Below are 14,445 nucleotides of genomic sequence, written 5' to 3'. Positions count from 1 at the left end.
CTGATATCTTATCCGGAACCGAAGATATAGTAATGGTCTGCTAGCTTAAGACTTAACCTAGCAGATCACACGTATCTTTTAAACGTAATGAGCTACAAAATCGGGAATAGTGTAACTAATGAGCAACTAATAAGCAACTACATATGCCGTTTGCAGAACTCTGATATCTTATAGGGAACCGAAGATATAGCAATGGTCTGCTAGCTTAAGACTTAACCTAGCAGATCACACGTATCTTTTAAACGTAATGAGCAACTAAATCGGAAATAGTGGAACTAATTAGCAACTAATTAGCAACTAAATATGCCGTTTGCAAAACTCTGATATCTTATCGGGAACCGAAGATATAGCAATGGTCTGCTAGCTTAAGACTTAACCTAGCAGATCACACGTATCTTTTAAACGTAATGAGCAACTAAATCGGAAATAGTGGAACTAATTAGCAACTAATTAGCAACTAAATATGCCGTTTGCAAAACTCTGATATCTTATCGGGAACCGAAGATATAGCAATGGTCTGCTAGCTTAAGACTTAACCTAGTAGATCACACGTATCTTTTAAACGTAATGAGCAACTAAATCGGGAATAGTGTAACTAATTAGCAACTAAATACCCAACAGGTAAGAGTTGCGCGTCGGCTAAATGAAGCTTTCGCTGCCTTCTAAAGCAGAGCGTGTATGTATACGCGAATATGCCCGCGGGGCAGGCGCCGCCCAGGTCTGGTTTAGTGCATCGGGTAGCACTTATGTTGAAAATAAAAATGCGTTCTTGTGCGGTAATGCGGAAATGCTTCTTTTCATAATGAAAAATATATAAATTTATTTATTTATTTTACTAATTAAATACTATTAAATTTGATTACGAAAATGTAACAAAAATACCTGAACTAGATTTTTAAATAGAATCTTCTATAATCGAAATCCGGAAATCCGGCCGGGTTTTAACCAGTATCCGGCCGGATAGTCGGATAACAGAAAAAAGGCCGGATAAGCCGGATTCCGGATATCTACCGGATACCCGGCACATCCCTATTTTCAAGTAACCTTTTTTTCTTATTTAGTTAAAGATGGGGCTCATTTTACAAGCAACATTGGAAGCTATTCAACGTGTTATTGTCCGATAGTTAAAATGTTTACTTTTTCTAACTTATATGAACTCAAAAGGTAAGAGTTACGTAGAAAAATAAAAAACGGGAGAATTCTATTATTTCAAAAAGGAACGAGCTGAAAAGAAGCGAAATAAAAAGCTAAAAGAAGTGGAAAGTTTTCCGGTTGAATAATAAAAGGTCTATTGGAATTATTTCACCTATTTTTCTAGTACTATTATTATTCTTCAAAATGCTGTGTCCTTAAATCTAACATTTGAAGGGTAAGAATAATTCAAAATGGCATAGAGCAAACAAAATAAGCCATTAAAGCCGTTTTTCGTGAACTTAACCTCGAAAAACCCCAACATCTTGGCGCAACTTTGAAATCTGTATTCTTAATTTCCTTGAATTGCATGTCACATCGCAAGACTACTGAATTCATGCAACTTGTTGACTAAAATACACTAAAAGCGATTTAAAAACCTAATTATAATCTTATCGCTACACGTATATCGCACAGCTAGCGTAACAGTCTTTTTCTGTAACGTACCAGTCCGACTATTTTTTACAAATATTAACCCCAAAATTAATTGTATCAGTTCAATTAATATGTAGGTCTTGACTCTTGAGCTCCATCCTTAAGCTAAGAAACTGTGTATTAACTTTTGAAAACATTATATTAGGAGAGCAGACTTTTTCAATAATATAGAGCAACTTCAAAAAATACTTCCAAAAATTGTAATGCAACAGTCCGCTGTTAAAACATTCATAACTCCTAAACAACATCAGTTACAATATTTTTTTTGTATATATTAAATAATGCCACATACTTATGCTTTCGGATCAGGGAAGCCAACTGGTGGGGAATTCCCCGATTTGCGCGGAATTTCAGTTTGCGTGGTAAATCGGGAAATGGACCGTTTTTATTATTATTACCTTCCTTTTATTAGCTCGGGATGTAACTATGAAATGTTGATGCGCCTAAAAGATGCAGCGATTTCTATTCTCAAGTTACATACCTGATGACAGTACGAATGGCAATTATAATAGGGAGGTTTTAGTTTTTTGAACTATAATTTTATTTGTGGGGAATTTCAGCTCGGTCAATTCATGATTCAATAATTAAAGGTTTGTTCACTAGTGACATTAGACTTTTGACACTCCCTTAACTCCCTTACAAAAGCTTTGCACACACACACGAACCCACACACAGTGCCTTGCTAAGGGAGCCGATTTTGACAAGAGGGAGCGAGAAAACTGTTTTTTGAGCAAACCTTTTATTATTGAATCATGCGTTCAACTCTAGTATAACAAAGTTTCAAATGGCTAAAAATTACCGTTGATTTTTTAGAATTTTCTTTGTCGCATTTGCTTTCATATAGCGAATGAACATAACTTATTTTTATATGGAAGAAAATCGCAACACCTTCGGAAAAAAACCCTAAAACGAAAATTTTTTGAAATTTTTTTCAAATATTGCCCGAAGTTGAAACGGTTTTTGTTAAAGAATGAACTATATTTTTATAAAAAAAATAACTCAAATTAAATAACAAAAAAAATAATAATAATTGGTGCCAGTCAAATTTTTTCGACCACTGCATATACATATGTATGTAAATATTACATAAATATTTTTTATTCTTTATTTGTTAACTAACTTTATAAAAGTTTGGTTTGTTTACTTCTGTTTGTTGTAGGGAAGGAGATATCTATCGGTGGGGCGTAAAATTCCCCACCCATAGATATCTCCTTCCTTACAAAAAACAGAAGTAAACATTATGTATGTATTTTGACATAGTACTGGTCTTTCTGTTTATTTTATTTTTAAACGTAATTCATCTATGTATTGATAAACCAAACCAAACTTTTATCAATCAATTTCGGGCAAAATAGGGGAATTTCATTGTCGAAATCGGGGAATTTTCAAATAAGAGTTGGCTACCCTGTTTCGGATGCAAGAAGAAAAACTTTCCGAAAATTGTATTCTCGCGAGTTGCAGCGGTATTTAAAAAATTTAATGTAACAGTCCGCGTTTTGGGCCATATGCAGATTTTTTAAACCACGGTGCTCCGGTTTTCGGGGATTATTACTAGTAAATGTAAATGAAAAAAACTTAGTGAAGCTTGAAGACTCGTAGTCCTAGTCAAGAAGCTCTTAACATTGACTACTCTACATATAATAGTAATTTATTGTAGTTTGGTAATCCTTTATAAAAAAAAATAAATAAATAAAATAAACTAAAGTAAAAATAATGAAGTGCGGAAAACGTATAATTGCAGGAGATTGATAAAACTTAAGAAGGAATCATACGTTTGAAATCGATTTATACACAATGGATACCGGTAAAATAATAAGTGAAATAACACAAACGGCAATAACGCAAAATTTGCTTTATTTCACTTTTAAATGGGAAATAATGCCAAAATCTGAGTTTTGCTTTATTTCCAACAAAGGTTGGAAATAAAACAAATTTTGCCTTATGTCCCATTGCTTATTTATACTACATATTTGTAAAAAAAAAACAGTTTACTGACAGAAGGAAAAAGAACTTAGTTTATTCCAAAAATACAATTAAACCAAGGCACATTGAACAGGTAATATCAGTATAGCAGCTGATTTGATTTTTTTCAAATTATTTGTTCTCGAAAATGTCAAAAATTTACATTTCTTCTCACAAAAATTCTAAATTGTTAAAATCTATTTGCATTTGAAACATTTTCCATACAAAACCAGCGATTAAATAGCAGCTTTTGGAAAGCTCGCCCAACTCAGCAGCACAACCGCTGATTACTGGGCCTGGCACAGGATGATGGATCAATGCTTCGAGAAGCGAGCCAATTTACTAAGAAAGAAAGTTGCAACAATTTTCATTTTTTCAATTTAAATTTCTTACCTTTTTCGTATTTCGCATGGGACGCTTTGATGCAGAAGAAAAAAATCAGAACAGTTTTTGGCACCTTCGATACCAGAAGCAACGACAAAATACAGGCAAATGTTGTTTTTGCTCAAATGCTCTAAACCTGTTTGATAGGCCTTGAATTAAACAAAAAATGTGATATAATTCATATGAAGAAAGTAATATTCACAAAATATTTTTACTTATGAAAAGTCTGCATGCTTTTTAATATGTTAAAAACATTGCTGGAAAACCTTAAAATGTTTGCATGGAACCATGCCGCAATAAACAGATGAAGTAATAAAACGGCTTTCTCGCTTTATTTTCTGACATTCGGCTGCCTTATAGTCACATTTTATAGGCAAATTTTCAAATAAAGCAGTGGCACCTGGTAAATTCCACTATGGGTGGGATGCATGCAATAAAACCATACACAATAATTCCCATTACTTGGACATTAAAAAGCAGTTTCAGAAGTGAACTAGTGTTATTTTATCATTTTTCCTTTTTCTAAACGGTTATAAAGCCACCAGTACATAATTGCGAAAGGAGGGGAGGGGCGGGGGACGCGAGCGCGACGTCGAAAGTGGCGCGGGGTGGCGCGGGGCGGCGCACGAACGCGGACCGCCGCGACGCCAGCACTTTCAAAATTGTATACTTACAAATCCGACCATTTAACTTGTTCATGTACTACTTTTTGTCAAATGTAACTGGGTGACTACCTACATATGTGCACTATTTTGCTTTATTACTCAAATTGTTAAGTATAAAAGTTGGTTTTATTGCTCAACGAGAAATGAAATAAAGCAAATTTGTGTTATTTCACATTCAATTGGGAAATAACACAAATTTGCGTTATTGCCGTTTGTGTTATTTCATTCCCCCCCCCCCCCCCATAAAAAACATGGGGTGAAACAAAATATTGATGGCATACTATGGAAATGGAAATGGTGGAAGCAAATTTTTTTTTCACTTTTAACATGCATTTATTTTTTTCATGCTCCATCAGCCGGATTCCAAGTTTCGCTATCGCTAAAATGCTAAAGGTAAAATTGTATCCGAACTTCTGGTGATATCGTGTATTTTTTCTCCTGTAGAGTAGCCATGAGTACTTTATAAAGATGTACACGCCGATTCGCAAAGAAGATTAAGGAACAGCCTTCGCAAAAAGCGTAATTCATGCGAATATCCAGATAGTTTCAGCATTTTGGAAGAGAGGTTTGTAAAACTGTTGTGTTTGAGGAGATGCGTCCCAATATGCAAGGACGGCAAAGGGACTTCCCAAAATATTGCGAGATTGTTGAATGTTAATGAATTTGTTGTATCCCCAGAATAGATCGCGTTATTATTTTTTGTTCAATTGAAAACTTAGAAATTGGGCTCATGTAGTTTGAAAAGATTGCCCGCAGAAAATGGCAGAGAAATGGTATTTCTTTAATTAGAAAATGTATTAAAGAAAAATCAGAGAACGGATTTTTAGGACCTAAAAACCTATAAAAAAGGCAAAATAAAATAACGAAATAGGCTGGAAAAGGCAAAATAAAATAGCGAAAAAGGCAGGAAAAGGCACTAGGTATTGCAAAAAAGGCAAAAAAAGGCAAAACAAAATAGCGAAAAAGGCAGGAAAAGGCACTAGGTATTGCAAAAAAGCAAAATAAGGCACTAAAAAAGACAGAAAATACGAAAAACAATCAAAAATACTTTTATTTTAGAAATGTTTATATTACAAGTAAAAAGAGAAAAAACTATGAACTAGTTTCATTATATGAAAAATTTGTACTTTGAATCTTTGACTATTTTATCCTTTCTAGTTTCTAACTCATAAAACTTTAATCTGTATAGTTGTAGTAACATTGAGCCACAAGTTGCATTTTGAAGTTTTCTGGCAGCATTTTCATTCGATTTTCGCGAGGAAAAGCCTTGAATGTACTAAATGTGTGCTCGACGTAAGTTGATACAAGTGAAGCCCAATTTAAATATGGAACGTTTGAAACGTTCATATTATCAGGAATAAGGGCGTTTTCCTCGCCCTTAACAATTTTATCCACACCCCTTATTGTCTCCAAGCCTACGTTAGCTGAGAAAACGGCTTTGAATTTTTCCAACACCAATTTGGCAAGAGGTCCCTGCGCTTCTATAAGCCGCATGGGCATGTGTATATTTTTTAATCTTTAAAAAAAAATTGTAAATGCTATAATGACTTTTAAAGATAGAAAAGGCAAATATTTTAAAAAAGGCAAAAAAATGCAAATATTTTAAAAAAGGAAAAAAAGGCAACATCAAATGAGTATATATGGAATCAGGGAAAGCTAAATCGTGGACATTCTTAATCGAATATACTCTATCTCTTTAGCAGAAAAAAGGCAATTTTCATGAAGTCCGTTCCCTGATAATAACACTACTTTAGAGCTATTTTATCACTAAAATTAAACTTTTTAGATGAATTTTGGGGCCACTGAACCAAAATATGAATCCATTTGATTTTTCAAAAATAGTTTTCGATATATACGCAAAAGTCGTGCTTTCTAGGATTCTTGGGTCCTGTTGCTGGAAATCTCCAAGAATGTATGGCGAACCCAACTATATTTTGTATTTCGGAATGTGCATTAATTTTCTTTTAAATTGGTATTATATAATTAACAATTAAAGAAATAGTTTGGGTAGCAAGCGTTTAAATTTAGAAAAATGTAAATTTAGATAAATCTACGATATTTTATTTAATATTGTATCCAAATTGTTGAAAATTGGTATATGAAGTATAATTTTTGTATCAAATAAGATTATTACGAAATTTTTAGAAAATGAGCGTAGCCCCACCCACTTATGATGAAATGCTGTATCTCAGTAGCCGCTTCAATAATCCCTACCAAACTCGGCCTATCTGACAAATATGCAGAAAATCTTTGAAATCAGGAAATAACCACGCCCACTTCTCATATAACGGTAATTTACAGAAACTCGAAAATTGCGAAAAATCAGTAACTACTCAAGCTAATTCACTCAAAACCGATGCTTGTGTGACCATCACCAATGCAAAATGCCCTATTAGACTTTTTTTGGGAAATCCCTAAACATGCATACCAAAATTCAAAGCCAAGGCTTAGAAGGTACTCGATTTATTTACATCTTTGGAATACCCGTTCGGGCATTTTCAATTTGAATTCAAAAAGTTGTTTTGACTCCTGAAAATTTTAAATAAGTCAAGATCTTTTGCTTTTAATATGACGATATGTACATATGTAGATATTTTGCTTTAGTTTTTTTTTTACTTTTTCATAGCCGACAAACTCCTTTTGTGCTAACGCTTATTTCAGCAGGTCGCACTTCTACACATATCAGTTACACCGGCATCAAACCAGAAATATTACTTATGTATTTCTCAAGTATCAATGAATTTTGTGAATGAAAGTTTGCATCCCAAATCTTACATATGCATGCATGTACTAAATATGTATGCTTTTTATAAAAAATTTTCCCATGCGCCTTAAGAAAGTATCGAGTTACGTTTGCGAAGTGAAGCCTTAAACATTTTTTCACAACATTCATAATATCAATTACAACGAGATCATTGATTTTTTGGCGCACGTACAGCTCATCACATTTAATATCTATTTAAAAAAATATCCCTTTTCTATACATGCATATGAAGTTATAAATAATATCTATGTGATCTGACTAAAATGCGATCGGTCGGTCATGCTTTAAGCGAGCTTTCGATGACTTACAGAAGTACATATAGTCAGTGCCGGATTTGAATAATTTTTTTTTCCAGCGACCGTAACAATACAGCTTTTATTATAAAAATCGCGTTTGCCAATTATCTTTTTATTACAATTACAACGCTTTTATCAACTTGCAATGTTGTGTTCCAGAAACTTTCAATGTTGTGGATCCAGAAACTTTCAATGTTGTGTTCCGACACCAAAGCAAAGCTTTGAAAAGCTACTATAAAAAAGCATAGTGAATAGGGCGAGGTAGATGACATCTAGATGTCGCCCTATGTACTACGTTTGCTACACCGGAAATAGACGACACGCCATTTCTTTAAATAAAATTAGTTTGACTATTGCAACTAAATCGAATGCTTTGTAAGTGAAGTAACTTGTGGACCACTTGAGGTATAGGTGGACCAGTTGGTAACCATTTTGGGACCAGTTGGTAACTAGTTCGTGGGACCTGTTGGTAAGCAGTCCGGGAACCAGTTGGAAACCAGTTTGGGACTAGTCCGAAACTACTTACCTTCGGACCAGTTGGTCTTTTTAAGCTCCTGTGGCCGTTTTAAGGGTAATTCTTGGGCTCCTGCACTGCCGCTCGGGGTTTCTGCCTTCTACGGTGGTAATTTTGGGCCGGGTTGCCTGTTTTGGCGGATTGTTGTGCTGTGTGCCGCGTATTAAGTGTACCAGGTACCACTTTCTCGAGCGAATTGCTCTGTGGAACCTGTTGTGTGAGTTGCTGGCTTTTTGGCTAGACTTTGAGGAGGGTTTATACACGCATATCGGCGGAAATAGACGACACGTCATTTCTTTAAATAAAATTAATTGGTGCTCGTTTGTATGTACATACATATGTAAATGCATGTGTGTGCACCTATCTATTAATATCGTTGAATTATTTTAATATCTATTGCAAAATTTTATTCAGACAGGACTAAAAAGTAGAAAATAAATAATATAAAAAAAACTTTTTAATATACAACGCTTTTATAAATGGACTAAAAAGTAGAAAATAATACTTCTCAGTCCCATAGAATTTGTTTTGATAACTTTTGATTTTGAAATTTTAGCAAAAGTCATTATAAACAATCTATGAAATTGAAAATGAAAAGCGTGGGGCGCATGTAATACACTTGAATTGATATGAAAAGTAATATATGAATGTATGTATGTGGGTATATGAATAACGACCGCTTAAAATCGATTTCAAAGTTCTACTTTCGCTGTAGAAATTTTAGGTATACGTTATGTAGTTTGACTATTGTCAATTAAATCGAATGCTTTGTATTGCATGCGCTCCACGTTTTTCATTTTCAATTTCATAGATTGTTTATAATGACTTTTGCTAAAATTTCAAAATCAAAAGTTATCAAAACAAATTCTATGGGACTGAGAAGTATTATTTTCTACTTTTTAGTCCATTTATAAAAGCGTTGTGTATTAAAAAGTTTTTTTTATATTATTTATTTTACTTTTATTTAATTACTCTTTAAATAACAGTTATTTCTGATTTTTATTTTATAAATCCAAAATAACATTTATTTTTGATTTTTATCTAAATAATCTGCAAATAACAGTTATTTTGGATTTTTATAGTATATGCCTTAGATAACAATTATTGATTTTTAAGTCATATTTATAAAACTCATTTGTATAAGCCGTAGTAAACTTTTGTTCTCCAGCAGTATGACTTAAAAACTTAAAGCCAGTGACTAATTTTTATTGATGAATTTTATAAGTAAATAGAAAAAAAGTCTTCAAGAACTGTTATCTATGCCAATTAATATAAAAATCAAAAATAACTATTATTTTTTAGATTATTTAAATGAAAATCAAAAATATCTGCCGCTGACTCGACAATACGACGCATTTTCCTTTGTGTACTAAACTAAGTCAGCTATTTAGTACTTAAATAACGTTGTACTAAAAATGTGGATCCCCTTCGATTAGGTTAAAACATGATCTAAACATGTTTCTGATTGACTCGGGAATCAACTAGGCAGAACCTTCGAACAATAACTTATTACCACTTTGAACATGGGTCAACTCCGAAAACGGTACATGTCACTATTTAACGAATCCGTGCGCGGAATTTTTTAAACAAGCTTACAGTTTTTGAAATTACTTACACGGTTCAAAAAAATTTGGTCATATTTTATCTCAAAAACGTGACCGAGCTCATTTTATACCTTCTTCGGAAGAACTATGTCCAAATTATATTTTTATTTTATTTTTTAATTTGCCATATTTGTAATTTTTCGACACTTCAACAGTTTTTTCTCAAAAACTGGACGTGCTAAAAATATTTTGTAAATGCACTGCAAATCAGCATCAAAAAATCTATAAGATGAGGTCGGTCCCGTTTTTGAGATAAAATAGGACCAAATTTTGTTTAACCGTGTTATTTCACAAATTTCTGATTTGAACGTGCAATAAGGACGCAATTCAAATTTTCAAAAATAAAAAGCCTTACTACTGTTAAGCGGCTCATGTCTATAATCCTTGTCGAATCCATGTCTAGTCTTTAGTACTTAGCAATCCTTACTGCTTTCTTTAGTGAGGGATGGAAATGGATTAGAAAAGGATTCGAGACAAGAGCCAATTAGTAGTAGTAACTTTTTTTATTTTTTGAATTTTTAATTGTGTCTTTATTATGTACAGAGGACCATAGAGATATATATGTACATACAGGGGCGCACCCAGGGGAGGGTGGGGAGAGGTTTTATACTTCTAAAGATATATCACCAGCAAATACTGAAAATTCGCTTCAGTTGCAGAAAAACGAAAAATTCATATAAAATGACGCGCAAAAAGTTAAAAAAAAATATTCTTCAATCAAAATTTCTTAAATCAGTTTGCAGCTCTCAAGAAAAAAGTTCTCGTATATTTATTTCTTCAAGAAAATTTACAGCAAGAGCAAAGTGCCTTTTCAAGCAACAGAAAAAAAAAATATTTCTTGTGATTTTTCTCGAGAGCTGGATTCTAAGCTTTAAGATACAGTTTGTATTTGAGGTTATTAACTTTAAGGGGGTTTGAACCCCAAAACCCACCCCTTGTGTGCGCTAATTTGTACATATATGTATGTCTTTCGGATTTTTAGATGTAAATTTTTAAAATAGAAGGGAGTGATGGAGGTCCGGTGTTTTCTCTTTGAGAGAAATGGTTTCAGCTGCTCTTTGCATTCTCCGAGACCTTGGAGAAAATCTATAGTCGGTTTTTCGAGAAATTGCATTCCAAACTTCAATCGCGAACCTCCAAAACCTGCTGAAAGTAACATACGACAACATTTTATCCGGGCGTCGCGACGATATGTACATATGTATGTATGTACCAAGGTACTGCAGCAAGCTACTTACTTTTCAAGCTACTTGAAAACTTACTTTATTGACTGGGTTTGGTTCGAAACAAGCAAGTAAACGCTTGGCTTGCTTGTTGGATTTCAACTCATACTCGTACTTGATTTATTTACTTCAAACATATCGAACTCACTATTTATTAGCGAAACAAAAACACACTAACACATAACAATACCCTTTGGTTTTAACAAGCTGATTCACGGTTTGCAATATGTACGTACATACATATGTATTTACAAGTGCTGCTGCTGTAGTCAAACTTGTTCGATTCAAGCTACTACCGTATTCATTTGCGTTCAAGCTATGAGTTGAATTGGCTTGTTTGAAACAAGTGTGAATCATACTTGTGCTTGTATTTTTTCAAAGAAGTAGGTAAACGTATATGAATCGGCTTGTGCAGTACACTAGTATGTACATATGAATCAGAATTGTACTAAATATATGAATCAGAATTGTTTCAAATTACATGATCGAAGCTAATCTAAAAGTTTCAAGTATCTATCTCGTCGGGAATTTAATTTAAAATCAATTGGAATTGGAAAATTCGCCGCGATGAGCAAATTAAATAAAAGGTTGTGAAAAGGAGAACATCGTAGATTTTTCATCTTCTCATTTTTCAAATCTAAGATTTATTACCACTATGTACCACTTTAAACTTATAAACTCACAAATTACAAAACTAAACATTTATTTACTTACCTAACTCGTTGGGAAACTTCTCGTGGGCCATATCCACCATTCTTTCCGTCCACCACAAATCTTGATAGCCAGCATTATTGTTACTATTACTATGATTATTGTTACCGTGTGCATGATTATTGTTGCTGCTGCTATTTGTATTACTATTACTACTGTGCGCCGTACCATTGCTGGCACCACCAATGGGTGAACTACTACCGACGCTGGCATTACTGGGTGGAATCGGTTGTGGCACTGAAGCGGCCTCGCACCAACCCATTGGCGAGGTAGATGATGTGATCATTGCGGCACCAGTGCCAATCAGGCCGCTGACGTTGTGGCCGACGGCATCGCCGATACCAACACCAACACCGATGCCAATACCACCAACTCCCCCACCGCCGCCGAGCCCGCCCGACGTTGAACCGCCGCTGTACACCGCAGCAGCTGCGCTGGGCAAATGCATTCGCCGTTGGTAAGGAGCAATTTTGGCGGCCTGTGGATATACGGTGACGGAAGAAAGGGAACGAAGACAACCAACGGCAGCCACGTTGGGATTGTTTTGTTCGACTTGTGGCTGTAGCTGCGGCTGCAGCTGCGCCGAGGGCGGTGTAAATTGTTGGGCGTGGGTGGCGTTGTGTGATGAGGCCGGGAGCTGCTGAAATGGGGCGGCGTTAAGGGAAGCGACGGCGGCGGGATTACTCGGTGTAGTTTTTATCTTCAGTTTGCGGCTTCTGAGGACCGAAGGTAAGCAGAAGTTGCACTTGGATTGCACTATTCACTTTACAAGTATGTTGTTTATATTTCAAGAATTACGTATTTAGTTGCTTCAAATAAAACTGTTTTGGCGCAAATTATTCACTGGGCATTTATTGAAAGGCGTTTTATTATTCCATTCGACCGCTAAAAAATATAAATATTCCTTTCATAATATTAGGGAATCCCACTCAACCCGATTCAGTTTGTTTCTTGTTGCTTATTTATTCAAGATTTATTTTGTAGTGTCACTGTAGCTTCCGAAAATGTTGGATTTTCCCAAGTGTTACCGGAAACTTTGAAATGATCACTGATTTTTAATTACACTTTGCCTACGTTTATAGATACTAAGGTATTTATGTACGTAAAACCAGCGAATTAGTTAATAAATGATTAAGCGACAAATTAACATAAATGAATACAGTTCAATCTCTTTGCTTAGTTCACTCAATTTTTAAGCGATACAGCGCAGGCAGCGTGACGTTTACTTGGCGCACTTTATTTTGGACGTTATGAATATTTCAGAGCACACATCGTAGTGTGACTCACGCGCACCAAACCGAAGTTGGAAATACGCTGATATCGAAAAAGACACTCAGAAACAGCTGCAGCAGCTTGTACGACTTTATTTTTTTAGCCGATTCAAAGACTTTAACGATTTCTCAGAAAATCACAACAAAACGCAACGCGTATCTACATACAAAATATGAATGCAAATTAAATATACATATATAGGTACATCAGAGTTACCACTGAAAAGCTTTCTTTTCTACAAAGAGCTGTTTCAGAAACCTACCAAAATAGCTTCTTTCCTACCATTTAAGAAAACGGTGTTTTACGACAGTAAACTAATTTTTTTTGCTGGTTTTATAATTAAAATAAACAAAAAGGTCAGAATAATCGCTGGTATATATGTACATATTAAGTATATATTATACATAGCACACAAAAAGGTGGTGTGTGCTTTTAACCAGACCCACCTACCGACAAGTAATTCGACCCGCTGAACCCGAATCTGAGGTCTGTTTGACTTCTCCACCCTCAAAATTTCGAGTAAATTTTGAAAAAAACGAAAAAATTGCAAAAATTGTCTAGTTTATAGTTTTAATAAAGCCTTCGGAGTAAATGACGTGAAAAAGCGGAGCAGAAAATGAAATTCCGACGTAGAATTTGTATACATCACTCATTTACATACACATATTTATTATAAAGAATATATATCGTCGTTTAAAATACAAAACCGCGTATCGTCGTTCTGCAAAACCACGTAACTGACTTTTGCTGCCAAAAATTGGATTTGCTCACACAATCTCTTGGATCAAGCCTTATTTATTCGTCCTGAAATATACTAGCCAGAAATGCGAGTATGAGTGTTTTTACTCTCTAGAAAATAATTTATGCAACCTCACAAACGCGGTTTTGCATTTATTGACATAAATAAGTAAGGTAAAAATAAGCCTCACAGTTAGGCTTGGCAAATGTCCGAGTCTAGGAGCCGCCGGGCTGGGGGAAAAATCCTCGCGCTGCGGGTTTGCCATTAATTTATTCGAGTTGCGCTTAAAAACTTTGAGATCCTCCGTTTTACTGGAAACATGTATGACTAATAATAAGCTTGCTTTTTAATTTTCATGTATAATAAAAAATAACATATTCTGAAGCCCGTACATTTGTTATGTAGTATGCTAGGGGTGAGCAAGGCCCAGGCCGAAAAGAGCCACAAGTAAAATCTAAATGCTACAAAGAGCCACAAAAAAAAACTACAAAAACCAAAATTTTATTTTTAAATATTAATATAATTATTATTCTAATGTAAGTACGTAAGATAGATATTAAAGAAAATTTAAAAGATCACTTTGGCCAAATTTTCATAATCTGGTTTTACGTCAGCTAAAACCGTTCGTAACAGTTCTGTTAAATGTTGGATAGTCAACAGATACGGTCGTTTAAAATCTCCTGTA

General features: G+C 34.5%; 1 protein-coding gene across 3 annotated transcripts in view; it reads right to left on the bottom strand.

The window, feature by feature from the left end:
• The window catches only part of LOC118734026 (protein lozenge), a 128,815-nt gene that overhangs the window by 104,590 nt on the left and 9,780 nt on the right, over nt 1-14,445 (bottom strand). For 2 of the 3 annotated variants that reach the window (XM_036463712.1, XM_036463714.1), the window contains exon 2: nt 11,753-12,634. In XM_036463712.1, the coding sequence (XP_036319605.1) occupies nt 11,753-12,197 (445 nt within the window). In that variant the 5' untranslated portion in view covers nt 12,198-12,634. Of the gene's footprint in view, nt 1-11,752; nt 13,293-14,445 lie in introns of those variants that run through there. The other variant, XM_036463713.1, reaches the window with a different exon arrangement.

This window comes from Rhagoletis pomonella, unplaced genomic scaffold (assembly GCF_013731165.1).
Source record: "Rhagoletis pomonella isolate Grant_MI unplaced genomic scaffold, Rhpom_1.0 Rhpom_scaffold_00002, whole genome shotgun sequence".
NCBI lineage: Eukaryota > Metazoa > Arthropoda > Insecta > Diptera > Tephritidae > Rhagoletis > Rhagoletis pomonella.
This window is presented reverse-complemented; position numbering and strand designations above follow the sequence as displayed.